The following is an 18574-nucleotide window of genomic DNA, read 5'->3' as shown; positions in this document are numbered from 1 at the left end:
TTGTATTATGATTGTATTTAATTTTTCATGCATATGTATCTTGTCTCTTTAACCAATCTTAAATTCTTTGAGATCAGAGACCAAGTCTCATATTTTATGAATGAACAAATGAATACCCTTCCATGGCTTACAATGAAAAGGCAACATTAGCAAAGACAATATAAAAGATGGAGACACATTAATTTATTTATTCATTCAAATTTATTGAATACTATTGTGCCAGGCATAGTTTCAGGCATGAGGATTAATTGGTAAGCAATGTCAACATAATCCCTGCCCTTGCAGGGCATATGGTATAGCTTGGAAAACAGACATTAGTGGAAAATTATACAAATAACTGTATGTGCAAATACGTGTTTGGAAAAGGAACTAGGCAAACAACAGACTTAAAATCATTTTCAGATGCTGCAATTGCCAATTCATTCAGAGTCTGCCTAACTTCTACTTTCTCCAGTTTTAGATAGGTCCTGCCTTTAATGAGTACATATGGTATCATTCTTGCTGAAAGAGACTGACAACTTGTTCAGACAGAGGTTATCTGACAATATGTTAAAAGGGCAGTATTAAAAAGAAAATTTCGGGAACCAGCAGTTAGTGTAATGGCTATGTCGCTGGACTCCCACGTAGTCGACCGCAGTTAGCGTCTTGGACCCGGTGGCTTAAATCTCACGCTGGGCGCGTGTGCGTGCGTGCCCAAGATCCCGAGAGGAGAATGGAGGAGAAGGGATTGCGGCGTGACCATCCCCCCTGGGGGGTGATTTCTCGCTTTCTGTCTCTATGTCTCTCTCTGTCTGTCTGGCGAGCGCATGCCCCCTATAGCGAAAACCTCTCCAAAAAAAAAAAAAGGAAATTTCAATTAATTGAAGCTCTCTACACATGTTACAAACAAAATTGAAAGAGAAAACCAATAGGAAAATACAAATGTGAGAAATACATTAGTTGTAATCTTGATGGTCTAAGAGCCATCCTTGGATAAAGGTATCCAGAAGGCATTACTTATACTCTGATCACTTTGCCCTTCAAAGAATTGCTTTCATTAACTAAAACATCATAGACTTGCTTTTACTATAAAATTTTACATTACACTTTACACTTTCATGAAAGTTTCCTCTAGGACACAAGAAAATAAAATGTTTCTCTACTCGACACTTCTTGCAGTATTTCCTATGAAACAGAAAGGAAATGGAAGGAAGGATGGAAGGAAGGAGGGAGGGAGGGAAGAATTCCGGGAGGGAAGAAAGGAAGGAAGGAAGGAAGGAAGGAAGGAAGGAAAGAAAGAAATTCTGAACCAAAAAGTCAAAGAAATTCTAGAATTCAGTGCAATGAAAAATTCTCCTACAAAATTTAAAATTGTGATCACTGCTAACAACAAGGGATAGTTCTTGTGTTACACTTCCACTTCTGCCCAGACTCCAAAGATACTCAAAAAAGAAGTAAAAAGAACTCTTGAAATCAAAGCATAATTGATTTGTCCTCTTTTTCTGTGGTCTTAAGTCACGCATTTATATTGTTAAAAATAATTTCAATTCCTTTTTCAGAATAAAAAAAATTTCTTGTATAAGCTCAAGAAATTAAATTCTCCTTTGTATAAAAGTGCTTATTATCAGCATAATAATTTTTAATTTCTCTATTCATGGATATTTCTAGGGTATAATACACCAAAAAGCTGACAATTATTTAAACACATTTTTAAAAAGGAGGGAAAGTGGCTTGGTGCTGCAGTGGTAACACACTGCTCAAGCAATGCTGGATCTAAATAGAAGATCACAGTTTTCATTCCCTGGCCACCCATACATACCAGGCACACACACCCATGATTCTGGCTGTCTGGGAAGATTGTGGGATGGGAGGAATATTTTGCATGAGACCTTGTTGAAGGTATTTGCTTTTCTCTCTGTGTGTCTCTTGCAAAAGAAAAAAAAAAGCTTAGAAGAAAAAAGATACCCAAGCAATTAGAAAATAGAGGTGCTGAAAGAGTATAAACAGACATTTTTATATAATTTAATCCTCATAAATATATAATATTATAATATATATAATATAATATATTTCTCCATAAGACTCAGCTTTAATTTAAAGGAATTATTCTAAATGTATCAATTCTAAATTAAGAATTGCTCCTAGGCAAGCAAGTGGCATGGAGGTTAAGGCAGCTGGGTCCCACATGGCCGACAAAAAGGTTCAAGTCCTGGACTCGGCTTGAAAAATTACACCAGGCATGTGCAAGTGTGCCCAAAATCCAGAGAAGAGACTGGAAGAGGAGGGATTGCAATGTGGTCAGCCCCTCTGAGGGATGATTTCTCACTTTCCCTCTCTTTCTCTCTCTCATTCATTCTGTATTTCTCCAGTGAGTGCACAAGCTCTATAACAAAACTAAAAAAAAAAAAATTAAAAAAGAAAAATTTAAAGAATTGCTCCTAAACTATGGTACCAACTAAATAGTCACAAATCAGAATTTATGTCTCATAGGAAAAAAACTAGTAACCAATGCCCTGAACTAAAACAAGTGCTCACGGAATCACTTGTTCTTCTCTTAAATTGTCCATACTGTGTTGTATGGAAAATTGCACTATGTTGTTGAAGTCTATGAAACTTCACCTAATAAAATAAATAAGAAAAGACTTCCAAGCAATGAACTAGAGGGGTAGTGGTAGTCTTGTTCATGTTTATGTTTAACACTTTATTAAAGAATTACAAAAAAATGAAACTGTTTAATTGATCTCACAAGTTATTTTGATTACTCTGTAAATCTTTCCAAAATTTTAACAAAAATTTCCATGCTTGTAATTAACAATATCATTCTCCCAATATATGTATACCATCATCATCAACACGATTACCTATCACTAGTTTGCATATATAAACTATTGAACGTTTAAATATAGCCCCTTACAAGTGAATTACAGATTGAATGTCCCTTATCCAAAATGCTTGAGACCAAAGGTTATTTCAAATTTTGAAGTTCTTTGGAGTTTGAAATATTTGCATATACATAATGAGGTATTTGGGGATGGAAGACAAATCTAACCACAGAATTTATTTATGTTTCATATACACCTTATACACATAGCCTGAAGGCACTTAAAGATATAATAATTTTGTATTGTAGTGTTTGACTGTGACCTGTCACTTGAGGTCAGGTGTGGAATTTTCTACTCGTGGTTTCATGTTGGCAATCAAAAAGTTTCAGATTTTTGGAACATACTAGATTTTGGATTTCTAAATTTGGAATGCTCAACCTGTATGTGTAAATTTCTAGTTACTTGGAAACAGGAGTGGAAAAACTCTCACATACTAAACCGATAATTTCTTTTTCTTTTCTTTTTTTTTTTTCTTGGAGAGATTTTCATTATAGGGCACGTGCGCTCGCCAGACAGACAGAGAGAGACATAGAGACAGAAAGCAAGAAATCACCCCCTAGGGGGGATGGTCACGCCACAATCCCTTCTCCTCCATTCTCCTCTCAGGATCTTGGACACGTACGCACACGCGCCCAGCATGAGTTCTAAGCCACCGGGTCCGGGACGCAAAACACAGTCGACTACGTGGGAGTCCAGCAACATAGCCATTACGCTAACTGCTGGTTCCCAAGAACACTAATCTTTACATTAAATGGTAGGCTCCTTCTGTAATGCTACATGACTGTCAGTTCGAAAGCACAGCAGTCATAAATGAAAACTGGAGAAAAAATTATCTAAGTCTGACATGGTGGAGTCAGTGAAAATATCACAGAGGAGATAATGCTTGAACTGTGATTTTAAGGAAAAGGAGAAATTAGCAAAGTTAACGAGGGGACAAACACAATGGGCATGGGAGATCACAATGCAAGGCACAATGGCATGAGACAACATGGCAGGTTGAAGAACCACCAGCTACTTCTGTACAGTGTGGAACGGCGAGACACCAGGTTTGGAGCCAGACAGGAAGAGATCATAAAGAGCACTGGGTATCAATCAAAGGAGTCTGGATTTTATTCTATAGCTGGTAGGTGCCATTAAGAAATACAGAAAATTTTTTTCCTATAGAAAATCCACAATGAACTAGAAAAAGAGAGAACTATCAGGAAAAAATGATTAAAAGTTCATGAACCAGGGAAGATGTAATTGCCTTAAAGGGAGATGAGAAAGATAGAAGGAGGGGATAAGTATGGCGTTCATTAAGAAATTAAATCAGAGAAGGAAAGGGTTTCAAGTCTGGCATTCATTAAAAAACTGAATGAGGAGTTATCTTACTCAGTAGGCTTTATAGAAGGTTATCATTCTTTCTCTAATACCCCCTATATTTTCATAGGCTTTTAGTAAGGAAAGAAAAAGGGAGGGAAGGAATTACCCACAGAAGTTACAAAACTACATTGAAGAATCTTTTCCATTATAAAAAATAGGATATATTTTCACATTATTTTGCAATAATCTGTACTGAATAAACTACTTGAAATCTAGAGTATTTTTCCAGGTTTAATTACATATGCCAACAGAAGAATTAAGATATAAACCATGATTGAGATGTGATTTTAGTGTAAGAAATAAGAGTCTATACTAGAATGGCTTAATATGTAGCAGCAACAGAATGAAATGACATGCCCTTGGTATTTATAAACTCATTACCTTAACTGAATGATTATCAATAAATCTTTCATATGGGTAGATAAGTCTTCTTCAAACTAGATATTTGATTTCAGTTTGTCTTAGAGTATTTCCTGAATGGGTTACAAACACATTCAGCTATTGCTGTAATTGCTATTGTTTTGTCTGCCAGCACTGTCTACCACTTTTGGAAAATGACCTTCTCCCACTCACCACACACCCTTCACCTCTTCTGCTTGTATGATTATATTGCATAATGCCATGTTGTTCAGTGTTCAGTGGATGACCCAAATAACACCCAGTCCCTACATGTCCTTTCTGCCAATAATTTGTGTCTCCATCCCACATAGCAGCCACTCTCTAAGGACCATACTCTCATTGGGAACCTCCACTAAGAAGGACTGTTCCTCTGTTACATGTCATCTGGACTGGCTCAGTGGCACAGTGCTAACACACGGTATGATCAGATGAGATCTGTGTGGAGGATCGTAGGCTGTCCCCTGTCTGACCTGTGCGTGCAAGGCATCTGTACCCATGATGTTAGCTGGCTAGGAGGACTGGGAGAAATTACAGCATGAGGCACTGTTGAGGGTGCTTATCTGTCAGTCTGTCTGTTTCTCTTTTTCTCTGTCTCTCTGTTTTTGTCACTCTCATAAAGAAAATTAATAAATAAACTTTTTGAATAAAGGTCATCTGACTACATTCATCAATTCTCACCCTTTTCTTAATCCTGTTCAGTTTATTCAAATCTTCAGACCCAGGTCATTGGTTAGCATGGTAAAGGCTGATGCATCCCTCATGGCCAACTGTGTGGTTTAAGTTCCTGACCCAGCAGTTTGACAAATATGCTGGGCATCTGTGCATGTGTGCCCAAAATTCTGAGAGGAGAATGGGAAAGAAGGGACTGCCATATGGTCATCCCTTCGGGGGAGGGGGGAGTGGAGGGAGGGTGCATGCTTTCTCTCTCTCTCTCTCTCTCTCACACACACACACACACACACACACACTCACAAGCACATGAAGCCTATAGCAAATTATATAAAAAAAAAAAAATTTACTTTAAAAAAAAAAGCTTCAGGCCTTTTCGTTCCCTCCCCTGACTATCACCCCTTCATTCCTTTCTACCTCCAGAAAAAAAACCTCCATTTAAAAAATCAAGAACCGTTTTATTTTACTAAAATTCTCCATTTATTTTCCATCTTCTGTTTCTAATGCAGTATGGCTAAACAGTCCCCACCCAGATAAACCACTCTCAAATTCCATTCCAGGTGACTGACCTCTCAGAGAAAAAATTGCGCAACAATTCAAATTGGAATCATTCAATATATAGAGCAATTTCAATGGCCCTCAGTGATAATCAGCAAATTTCTGTTGTGTCTAATCAGTTCACTTCCACACTCCCTAAGGTCCTAGGGTCACTGTTTCAAACACGGACCAATTTCCTAAACCCCTTGCATCTACCTGTACACTCAACATTTCTTCTTCATGTAAAACAGTTTATCAGGTGAGAGGACACTTACCATCCTGCTCCTCCACCTCAGAGGGACCTCAGAGCACCAGCCTGTATGTCCCTCATGCCCATATCACGGGAACTAGGGTCTCTCTGCTGGCCCTCTCTAAAACCACCATTTCTGCTCATGAACTAAGCTCCAGAGCAAAGAACCTCCAGAGAGACTGCTTTTCTTTTATATCTTTAATTTATCTGCACTTGGTCTAGCTCCTTCCACTACAACAATAGGTACATTAATTAATCTCGTGCCCCAAAATAAAGCCACTGCCCCCACAACCAACAATGAAATCTTCCCTTAGTCTTTCCATTTTTAGCTATTTTGCCATCTTTGCTTTCCACTTCCTCACCCAACTTCTTAAACTTGTCCTTATATACGTGTATGTGTCTATTTTACATACACATGTGTTACCTATGATCTTACAATTGCTAAATCCAAAGCTCTATTATGAAGTCCTCTTCTTAATTTACTGAGTCACAGAGTCTAAAACTACTTTCATTTTTTTCCCCATAGCACATATCACCTCTTCATGCTTTGCATGTATATTTGTGTAATCTGTATCCCTCCTATAGGAGATTAGTTTTCATGAGGCCAGAGACCTTGCCTGTTTGACTCACTGTAGACAATAGTAGCTGGTGTGTAATAACTCATAAATCAATACTTGTTGAATAAAAAAATCACCCTTCTGTCAACCAAAATCAGTCAGACCAGAAGTAGGAACTACCTTCAGATGGGACCAACCTGAGCCCTTCCTTTGAGAGTTCAAACTTGGGACCAACGGAAAGAAAGTGAGTCTCTCTAGCTGGATGGAAATTGATCATCAGAGTTAAGGAGAATAAAGAAGATAAGACAGAGAAGTTGAGATGAAGACCATTCTGACAGAATTAAACCCCCGGTTCTATTTATCCCAATATCCAAAATTAATCCCATGGGCTGGCAGGTGGCATAATGGTTAGGGAGCTGGATTCCCACATAGTCGACCACAATTCAAGTCCCAGACCTGGTGGCTTGCTTTCTACCTTTCTCTCTCTCTCTTCCCTCTCTCACTCTTGCTCTCTCTCACTCTGGTCAAATTAAAATATGTAAATAAAACAAAATTAATCCTATTCTTGGTCTCTGTGAAATAACCAATACCCACATAGTAAACTGCCCTTTTTAAAAGAATTATTAATTTTGTTGCATTTATTAATTATTTGGGTTTTTTTTTAACTTGCTATAGTCATCAGAAAGAGATGGGGGGAGGGGCAGGGGAAAACATGAGAAAGCAAGCTGCTGGGTCCAAGACTTGAACTGCCATCAGTCATGTGGTAATCCAATGCCTCCACCACACCATCTGCTGGCCCCAGGTAAATTGTGGGTTTTTTTTTTTTTTTGGAAAGGTTTTTTTTTGCTATTGTGCGTGTGCACTCACTAGAGAGATAGAGAGACAGCAAGCGAGAAATCACCCTTCAGGGGGGATGGCCACACCACAATCCCTTCTCCTCCATTCTCCTCTCAGGATCGTGGGCACGCATGCACACACACCCAGCGTGAGTTTAAGCCACCCAGTCCAGGACTCAAACCACAGTCAACTACATGGGAGTCCAGCAACATAGCCACTATAACAACTGCTGGTCCATAAATTGCCTTTTTTAACAAGCAAATTTAGTATATTTTTCTGATGCTTATTATCAAGAGTTGTCTTAAAAATATACTGCACTGTGGATGAATAGGCTCAAAGCAAACATCCTAAAGACAAAAGTCAAAGAAAAACAAAGGTGGGTAAAAAGTTAGAATCCTAATTCTAATTTTCAAAATGAATAATATGAATTAATATATGGCAACGGTTAACTTAACTTTAATGAAAATGTGGTGTGGTATGGAGGCATTTTTTATGCAACGTACCAATTCTTCACCATATTTTGTTACCACTTTTGAGAAAAGAGCTATCTCTTTTTTTTGGAGAGGTTTTTGCTATAGGGCATGTGTGCTTGCCAGAAAGACAGAGAGAGAGAGAGACAGAAATTGAGAAATCACCCTGCAGAGGGGATGGCCATATCACAATCCTTTCTCCTCCATTCTCCTCTCGAGATCTTGGGCAAGCACGCACATGCACCCAGCATGAGTTTAAACCACTGAGTCTAAGACTCAAACCGCAGTCGACTATATGAGAGTCCAGTGACATAGCCATTACACTAACTGCTGGCCCTGAGAAACGATCTTCATGTCTTTTCTAAATAAGGTTATACACACATTCATTTTATCTCTAAAGCTAATTTTTTTAAATAAATTAAGTTTGGAACTAATTTTATTTATGCTCATTTTCCTTAGGCAGTAAAGAAAGTGCACCATTAAACAGCACAGTTGAAGAACCTAGTTACAACAATGCATAAACAAAGGCTGGAGGGCAAACTGAGATGCATCCTCAACTGGCATTTAGAAAAAACACAAACTCTTACATTGGAAAGAAGAAATTAAATAACTAACAACATTACATTTCATGGGTTACGATACTTACCAAATAAACGCTGATGGAACAGAAATTTGCCAGCTATTAGTCCTATGAGAATGGCAAGTAGCCATAGAAGCACCTTCAAAATCCTCCAGCCAACTCCTCTAGGGTATTTGTTTGTTACAAATGAAAAACAGTTTCCAACAACAATAACATTGGCTTCTGTTTGGCTATGAGAAACTGGGTCCTCCGCAAATATTAAGAAGTTAAAGAAGATCACCAAGTAAGCCACAATCATGCGAGACCAGGGATGCTGGAAATAGTAACGAAAGTCTTTACCCATCCTTCAAAACTTCAATTCCGTAGTGTACCTGTAAGAAAAGATACATAGAGTTAGAGCAAGAAAACAAGTAGTCTCTCTTCTTCTCATCAGTTCAGATTTATAACAGCTCAATAAAGAGGTATTTGGAAAAGATGGTACTTGTTCCTACTTCCGGCACCAAGACAAGTCTGAGATTGAGGAATGTTAATAGTGTCCTTTTATCATTATTTAATCATATCTCTGATAATTCACCGATTTAGAGAAAATGGAGAATGAAAGAGTAGAGGAAGAGGAAGGGACACGAGGGCAGAACACTGTTCAGATTGAGAGGGCGACTGAGATGACATGCAGAGATCATCTCGGGAGGAAATGAGGAGCATAAAACTAACGCGATACTCTTCTCTTCTAGATTATTGTTTTTTATCTTAAAATCATAATACACACTCATTTAAAAATTAAAACAGTATAAAAGCAAACTGAGCACATATTAACAAAAAATGAACAATAAGCACCCTGTTCTACCCAAATGCCTCTCTCCAGAGTTATGATTGCTAATAATTTGGTGGAGGCCCCGCCTTGGTGGTGCAGGTGGTAGAGTGTTGATCTGCAATGCTGAAAACCATATGGTCAGGTGTGGATCCAAGTTGATCCAAAGATCATCAAACACATGAACAAGATTCTGACAAGCTGGAGGACTGGGAGAATGGGACCACGGCATGATCAGACCCTGGTGTGGGTGCCTCCCTCTGTGTTTCTTCTTTTTTCTCTCATGCGCATGTGTTCTATTTCATGCTCTACTTATGACACCAAAACAAGTCTGAACTTGAGTAAAGTTAATGTTGTCCTTTCCCCATTATCTACTCATCTCTGGTCATCCATGGGTTTAGAGAAAAGGGAGAATGGAAGAGACGAGGGAGAGGAAGGGACATGAGAGAGCAGAACCCTGTTTAAATTGAGATGGCGACTGAGACGACATGCAGAGACATCACAGGAGGGAATGCAGAGCATAAAACCAGCACAATACTAATTTTAAAAATAATGATTTGGTGGACATAGTTTCATATTTTCTTATAGACATTGTTGTCTGTGCAGATGTGAATGAATTTTATAAAAATGTTTAGTCTACTTATCAAATAATGTCAACACAAATTAAGTACTATGAAATATGACAGAGTATCTGCCAATGAGAAGAATTAGGCAACTCTGTCTCTGGGAAGTGAGGGGAAGATTTCACAAAGGAGGGCATGCCCACATTCATGGTTGGAACACTAGTCCAATATTTTCCCAGGTAAGGTAGGGAAAACGCCCAATCTAGGCAGTGCAAAGGCACGGTGGCATTGCAAAGTAAGTAATATGCCTACAGCAGTAATCTGCATGTGCACTGCAAGTCCAGCTGCCTTGAAATGTTAATGTCCAGCCTCACCTCCACAGTGCTGCTGGACCCCTCTCTTTCTCTTTGGGAGCCAGTCTACCCATGAAGATCATAAATTGTAATGCCCACGCGGAGATGTCTATGTGTACACACCAGAACTTGTGAGTGGGTGATTAAGTCTATCTAATTCCGGGGTTTGGTTTTGATGAGCCCATTTGGCTCTCGGACGAAGCCACATCTGTTTTTTCAGCAATAAAACTGATTAAATCTTGGATAACAAAAATAATAAATGTGACTGCCATCTGCCAATTCCTTTCCAGTCTTTCTCAATTTATATTTAGAACTCAGAGGAGGAAGGGAAGAGGGACCCTTGCAAAGCCTATAGCACTCAGCATGCCAGACTCTGCACTGGATGTCTGCTTGCATCATTGTCATTTTTGTCATAACAAACCGCAGAAATACTGTTATTATCATTCTCATCACTTCATTTTACAGCGAGGGAATTAAGGTTCACACAGATTATGTAACTTGCCCAAAGTCACCTAGCAGGAGAGCTCTGATCTGAGCCTTTGGGGTATGACCCTAGGACTGACTGTGACCCCTACAGCCAGCGCCAAGAACCCTCCCCGCCTAGAATGCAGACCCAGGGCCCACGCCCAGGAATGTTATCCTTGCATATCTGCAGGAGATAGATTCTTCTGTAGAGACAATTATACTAACTCTGCAACATGCATTTCTATATAGTGCAGAAAAAATATGTAAGTGAAAGACTCCTTCTCAAATTCTGGACACTTTGGGCAAAAAGTATCCATTGAAAACTATTCTCCTTTTACACGTGGCTAAAGTACAAAGATCACACCATAAATCTGGCATAATCCTAAAGCAAAAGAAAATCTGCGTGTGTGCGTGCCCAAGAACCAGAGAGGAGAATGGAGGAGAAGGGATTGTGACATGGCCATCCCCCCTGGGGGGGTGATTTCTCACTTTCTGTCTCTCTGTCTCTGTCTTTCTGGCGAGCACATGCACCCTATAGCAAAATCCTCTCCAAAAAAAAGAAAAAGAAAAAAAAGAAAGAAAGAAAATCTGAGAATAGGCTCTAAGATTCTCAAGCTTCAATCAAATATTCTGGGCTAATGGCTGTCAACTAAACCAATAATCTCAGTTAATGAAGACATGTAACTATTTTAGAAAAACAATGTAAACACACAAAAGAACCACAATAGAATTCAGCCAAACAAACAGCCACTGTGTCTTGGATTCATAAGCCTTCTAAGCAATTTCAAGTCCCTTGTGACCTTCGTGAACACACTGACATATCTGTTCCCAAGGGTTGTAGCTCAGACCCCCTAGGAATGGTGACTGTCACAGGATTCTTGTTTTGGTTTTTGTTTTAATAGGAGGCTTATCTCTCATTACAATAGCATCAAACTACATATTTGGTTCTCACCAAAGAGAGCAGAACAAGTGAAGAACAGAAATGAACATTATGCATTCTCACAATCCTCAATGTGCAAAAAAATGTCAGAGAGGGACAGTTCTCACACAACTTCACACAACCCTTTGAGAAGTGTCCAACCACCACCACCACAGAAGAAATTCACAAAATCATCTCAAGGTAATGAGTCTTGAAGAAGAAATAACTCCTACATGCCATCAGAACTGGGCAGGGGCATTATTTAAGAAGTTGTTAAAACCACTCTATGTAGCTTCTGTTACCCGTGAAGAATTCTGGAATGGTTGTCACAACCACCAGTCCTCCCACCAGGCACACACATAACCAAGGCAGCAGGACTCAGAGCACCGAACACAAAGGAAATAGGACCTTGATTTTTCTTTTTAAACAAATGCTTTGTGGAAGGCTGGCATATATTTATTGTACGGTAGTTTTTAATTTCAGAATCTTCATTTGTGGGCTTTGTAGCTGAAGTTAAATGAGAACCTTCAAAAAACTTTTGAGACAGTGGTTCTTCTCTGGCATTTACATTATGTTAGGAGAGAGCCACAGTTTGAGCGATAATCCTGCACTAGTAGATGTTCTTATTTAATTTCCACAATAATGTCTGCAAAGGGTACTATGACTCTATGGTACAGGAAAGAAAGTGAAGACGGAGCGGTTGCTGCCTGTTTAACTCACATATCCAGTAAGGAGAAAAGGTAGCATTTGAAGCCAAATCTATACCTCACCCTTAATCTTTCTGATATACCACAAAGCTGGAAGAACTTCTTCCAATAAGATATTTCCCATCAAGCTTACAACTTATTCTCTATTTCCATGAACAGTTTCAGTGACTTAAATACTAGCCGAATGCAAGAGGACTCTGTTATTATATCATCTTTTTACTTTGTGCTAAACATGGCTGGTGTTTATACTTTCGTCATACTCAAAAGTTGAAGTGGTATCTTCTAGAGGGTCTCAGGTTCAAACGCTTTCACAATAACGTGAATAAATAAAGGCTCTCATTCTCCCCATTCCAAGACTTCATACACAAGACGGCGAAAAGTTTGCTTAGTCATCTTGGCCCTATGTTAGCTTCTTAGGTAACTGGTATTTTCCAAAACACCAAAACTTTTCACCTCTGTAGTCCACCTAAATCATCTTTATGCTCAATATAATGATCCCTTAATGACTCTACTCTTAAAAATCCATGGTTGACGTTGTTCAAATTGGCTGTACTCCACAGAGCCCATGGTCTAGAAAATCTTTTCATTTTTAATTTTGAATGCTACCAGATGAGAAGGTGTTTTTCTCCTAACTTCTTAAGACCTCACCATAAAATTCCCTGTTTATGTGTTTATCTCCCTCACTGTTTTGTTTTTGTTTTTTGGGGGGGTTTTTTTGGAGAGGTTTTTGCTATGGGGTGCATGCACTCGCCAGACAGACAGAGAGAGACACAGAGACAGAAAGTAGAAATCACTCCCCAGGGGGAGTCACACCGCAATCCCTTCTCCTCCGTTCTCCTCTTGGGATCTTGGGCACGCACGTACACGCACTCGGCGTGAGTTTAAGCCACCGGGTCCGGGACGCGAACCATAGTCGACTACATGGGAGTCCAGCGACATAGCCATTACACTAACTGCTGGTCCCAGTCTCCCTCACTTTTTCATACTCTCCTGAAGAAAAAAAAAAGAGAGACTGTTCATTTTCAGGGCACAGCACAACACTAGGCCATAGTGGGCAGTCAGTAGACATGTGCCCAATGAGCAGAGTGGTACTCTCAGAAAGAGAAGCCCCTTTGTTACTCAGGCAAGACTAGAAGTCAGAGTAACCTGCCATTCCATTTCCAGGAGGGAAGAGCAGCAGGCTCTGAAGATGGCAAGAATGACTAGGCCAGCAAGGATGCTGAGCATCCCCATACAGCATCATCTTGTTTCTGCAGCAAACACCGCACTATGATTACTAGGGCTTACACGGACTGAGTACTTAGGATAGACCAGACACCACGCTAACGAGCTTCACACACACCTCTTTTACATTCACAGCAGTCCAAAGATGAAAACAGTCTTACTTTTTCTCATTTTACACATGTTGAAACTGAGGCTTAGATAGTAGCTTGTACAAAATAACAAAACTTGTCTGTCAGAGCAAGGATTTAAATTCTGGCCACCTAACTTCAGCCCTCTGTCGTATACTGTCTGCACAACAAAGGTATAAATCTAAAATCTTGCCCTGTTATATGTTGGCTAGAAAGTTTCTGATTATGAAATCATCTGATATAAAATATTCATATTATTTCTAGGATGAATGAGTCTACTATTACTAGACAAATTAGCCTCGGTAGCATGATCAGGAAGAATTGGGGATCACCGGACCATAGAATTGCTTACATTTTTGTCTTCTTTGAGCATCAGTTTAACGGGTCGAGTTGATTTAACTGTTCTTTCACAATGTCACGCTGTGACTCCGTTGCATCTCAGAACTAATCTATACCACGTAATTCTCTCTCAAAAGTAACGATATTATTGGGTAGATGGCACTCTCAACATTTTGGAAACCTCTGCTTTTTCATATAATAGTAGTGATGAAGATGCTGGTTACCACAGCTGAAACTGATAATCCAGAGGCCTTCAGTCAGGGTTTCCAACTCTAAAAGGACAAGTTCTTATACTAGATATCAAGAATGTCACCTAGAGGCTGGCAGATGGTTAAGGTGTTGGACTCTCACATGGCTGCCCGCAGTTTGAGTCCTGGCCCTGGTAGCTTGCTTTCTTGCTTTCTCTCTCTTTCTCCCTCTGTCTCTCGCTGGCCAAATTTAAAAATAGTAATAATAAATTAATTTTAAAAAGAACGTCACATAGTTTAGTACAAGCCAGTATTTCCCTTAGTACTAACAGCTAGAGAAATGCAAAAGAAAATGGGAGGGACATAAGGACACGGAAGCTGGGAGAACATGCTGAGCACAGGCACAGAGGAAGCCGTCTGGGACCAGTGTAGCAAGGGGTCGTTAGTACTGTGTGACTGGAACGTATGCTGCTTGGAGGTGAGCTGGGAGAATTTAGGGTAATTTTGTGCCAGTTCAAGAGAGGTTCAATCAAAGTATTGGTTGGTATTTTACTGAGCTGAGAATAGGGAACTATCAAAGGTTTTAGAGCAGAACAGTGATACAATCACACTTAGAAAGAGGTGAGGTTGGAACCAGCATAATGGTTACATCACTGGACTCCCACATTAGTCAACCGCAGTTCAAGTCCCGGATCCAGCAGCTTGAAACTCACCCGAACACATTAAATCCCAACAGGAGACTAGGGGAAAAGGGATTATGATGTGGCCAACCCCCCCAACTCCCCCCCACCGAGGGTGATTTCTCCCTTTCTGTTTCTCTGTCTCTATAGCAAACACATGCACCCTGTAGCAAAAATCTCAAAAACAGAAAAGTGCTGAAGTCCAGATCTGTGAACTCCATAACAGCAGTCATTCACCATTTGTTTAATATCTGCCAGTTGCTTATTTTGTGCCAGGCACGAACTTTCTAACAAAGCGTCTGTGGCCATGCAGCCAATAATGCCTTTGAGGGAAACAGACATTTAACAGATAAAAATGAAATAAACAGTATTTTAGATAGTTAGCAGAGAAAATTAAAGCTCAGAAAGTTAATAGGGAATGTCATGTATGAGAGAACTTGAAGATGGCCTCACCAGAGGTAATATTACAAAACAGACATGAAAACAGATAGGGAGACAAGTGGATATCCTGAAGAGTGATCCAGAGAGAAGGGACAGATGCAAAGGCCTATGCTGTATGTGTGCTGAGTGCACGAAGGAATCCGGGAGGCTGATATGACTGGATGGGGCATAGGTACAGGGCAGTATGAGAGGGGAGATCCAGGACATAGCACTGGATCATGATCAGACCTTGGGGCCATTATGGGTGTGGGCTTTTACTGTGAGTGCGACAGGAAGCAGAGGAGTGACATGATCTGCTTACAAAGAGATGCGGAAAAATGAAATTAAATATGAATTTGTTTTGATGGAAAAATAAAATGAAGTCCATGCATATACATTTTTCAATGAAGTTTTTGAAGATCCCTCATACATTTCAGAAGAGCCACTCATTCTCTGCTAGCTGAAAATACTTTGTAGGAGGACAAGAAACAGAGCAGGGAAGCTATTCAGGAAGCTGTTATCTGGTGAGAGATGCAGGTAACTTGGACCAGGTAGTTACAGCTTGAGACAGTTTAAACAACTCTGCTTCTGGACACACTTAAAAGGAAGAGACCAGGCCAGCAGGTGGTTGATTACACAGTCTGAGTCCTGGACCCAGCGGCTTGAAAAACATGCTGGACATGAATTTCCTGAGATGGAAAATGTATTTCCCGAAATGAACAGGGTAGTAGCAGATACAGGCAATATACGAATAATTAACATTTTTTAGTCTTTTTTATGTGTTCAGTTAGTCCTCATACCAACCATTTGAAATTACCAGTGAAGAAGTAGACATTCAAAGAGGCTATAATCTGCCCAAGGTCATACAGCTACGACCAGGCAGAAACAGGCACAACTCCTTCAGTATAATCCCAAGCTCATGCTTAATTACTATTGTGTTCCCTGCAATGTGAAATATAAAACACAGAATAAAATTTCACGGGAAGGAAGAAAGGATGAGCACTAAGTGATGATAGGTCTCTAGTAGGTGCTCAATAACTATTTGTTGCTGGGTAAACAAATGAATAAATAGATGCATGGATGATGGATAGGTAGAAGAACAACCTGGGGAGGGAAAACACAGATTCCATCCAAAGAGTCGACTCAGGATAAGGAGACATCCAAGTCTACAAAAGGAGAACAGGTTGAAAGGTGAGAAAAACCAAATTCCTATGAGCGGGAGGTGGGGAGAGTCCTCAAAAAGTCTGCGGAAAGTGTGGAAAAACACTGCATGATTGCAAAATCTGTCCCACCAAAATAACGTGTACTTTAATCCCATTTTTTCACACATTTTGAAGTCCCATCATATTAGCCTAGACCAGTCCTTGGTGTAAGACTAGATCTTAGTATGCTATATTAAATTGTTAAGGTTAAAAGACTGATGTAAAGAGATGATGCATTACATTTTACATAACGCAAATGCTTAGTTCAGGTTTAAAAAATACGAATAGCACTAACAGAAGTAAAGTTGCAACTTCTTACTTCTACTCCAGCACAAAAGACCACACAACCTTTTAAATAAAAAGCAACCTTTTAAGTCAATCAATGAAACCACCATAAATGGCTCTGCATAGACACCAGATGGTATTTGTGGTACCCTAGCTAATTTAGAGGATCCCATCCATAAATCACTTCCTAGACTTTCCTCTTCACATTGTTTCAACCTTTAAGTGATTTTGTTCCCTTGTTCTTATCTTGCAGTCCTTGAGACAACAAAACACTTAAATGGCGCAAGATTTTAAAACAGAAAACTCCAGAGGCAGAAAGGCCTTGGGGTCCTTGGAACAGAGACAACTTTTTATTGAAATGGCAAAATATGTATGACCTCTATCATGTTATAAAGTGAAAAACTCATCACTAATACAGGATAGCTCTTTCTCAGTAACAACTTTATGAGAAAGAATGGATGGCCATGACCATATTCAAAACACAAGGCCAAAGAAAATAACATCTACTGAGTTCAGTGAAACTCACTCAAGTCTGGAGTTGTTGTTTTAAATGACTGGCAGCTTTAAGACACAAATTAAATAAAAACCAACGAGTACTGGTTTCTGATCACAGGAATCAGGAGAGTCAGATGGGAAGGATAAATACCTGAGTCAAAACGTCAAAATCCATAGTTACTTTTAAGTTACAAAGACTGAGGGAATAAAAGTTAGAAAAAAGTCAATACTTCACAGCAAACATAGTTTTTATAGTGATTCTACTTTTTATATTCAGTAAATTTGAAAATCTTGTCTCTGAAGACAAAAAAAAAAAAAAAAAAGAAGCCTGAACGCTTCCTAGAAGTCCTGCTTGGATTCCAGACAGTACATCATTTACAATCAGGGGGACATACATGTCCTTATATTCAACATAACTTTACACAATTTTTTTCTTTTTGGTTCCGAAGACATATTCATACGTAAATACTATACTAGCATGGAATGTTTACTTCTATATCTCTCTGTCTCTCTGCCTCTCTCTCTCTCTCTTTCTCTCTCTCTCTCTCTCTCTCTCTCTCACACACACACACACACACACACACATTGTTCCCGAGAGTAGAGTGAATACTAGCAGCTAAAATGTTACCACATGGATCAAACACAGTTTATCCATTCACCTGAAAGGCCTTGTAGTGTTTTCAAAAATAGAAATGAAAATTAGTTTTATTATTTAGTCATGATGAAGTTAGCAAACATCCTTCTTTTCTTTTTTTTTTAAGAACACCTATAAACTGCAACCTGTTAATTTAATTAACAAAAACGGGCAGGGCATTCACTGGGTTCCCATCCTAGGAATCACTGAAGCGAGGAAAGTTCAAGGTCTGCTCCCCTGCGGTCCCTTCCCTGCCTGGAGCCCGGAGTTGGAGAATTCCCACCCACAGCGTCTCGCCTGGGCGCTCTGCCCTGAGGGCTGGTGCGTGTCTCCCTCCTCGACACTTCACCCTGCCCCTTTGGATGCCGTCCTCGGGAAGGAGGAGAAAGGCGCTGGGGTTTTTCGGGGGCCGGGCCGGGCTTCCGCATTCGCGGGCAGGGACGAGGAGGCAGCCGGGCTGCTGACAGCGGCCCGGGAGGGATCGACTGCGGCTGCACGAGCGGCGGGGGAGGCGCGCCCCGCGCCCAGGCCCGCGTACTCACCCGAAGGGGTCGCGCAGGGCTCGGGGCGACTGCGCAGGGAGACCCAGTCGAGCACAGCCCTCCGTCGCGCCGGCGGCCTCTCTGGGAAGCGCGGCGAGAC

The 18574-nt window shown here is 40.1% G+C and overlaps 1 protein-coding gene across 1 annotated transcript in view; it reads right to left on the bottom strand.

The window, feature by feature from the left end:
* The window catches only part of TMEM117 (transmembrane protein 117), a 524240-nt gene extending 505684 nt beyond the window's left edge, over window positions 1–18556 (bottom strand). The window contains exons 1-2 of the mRNA XM_006168553.3: window positions 18475–18556; window positions 8589–8893 (exon numbers count right to left, since the gene is read on the bottom strand). Of these exons, the coding sequence (XP_006168615.1) occupies window positions 8589–8865 (277 nt within the window). The 5' untranslated portion in view covers window positions 8866–8893; window positions 18475–18556. The remainder of the gene's footprint in view (window positions 1–8588; window positions 8894–18474) is intronic.
* Between the last annotated feature and the right edge of the window lie 18 nt (window positions 18557–18574).

The sequence above is a fragment of the Tupaia chinensis genome, unplaced genomic scaffold, assembly GCF_000334495.1.
Source record: "Tupaia chinensis unplaced genomic scaffold, TupChi_1.0 Scaffold145870_1, whole genome shotgun sequence".
NCBI classification, from domain to species: domain Eukaryota; kingdom Metazoa; phylum Chordata; class Mammalia; order Scandentia; family Tupaiidae; genus Tupaia; species Tupaia belangeri.
This window is presented reverse-complemented; position numbering and strand designations above follow the sequence as displayed.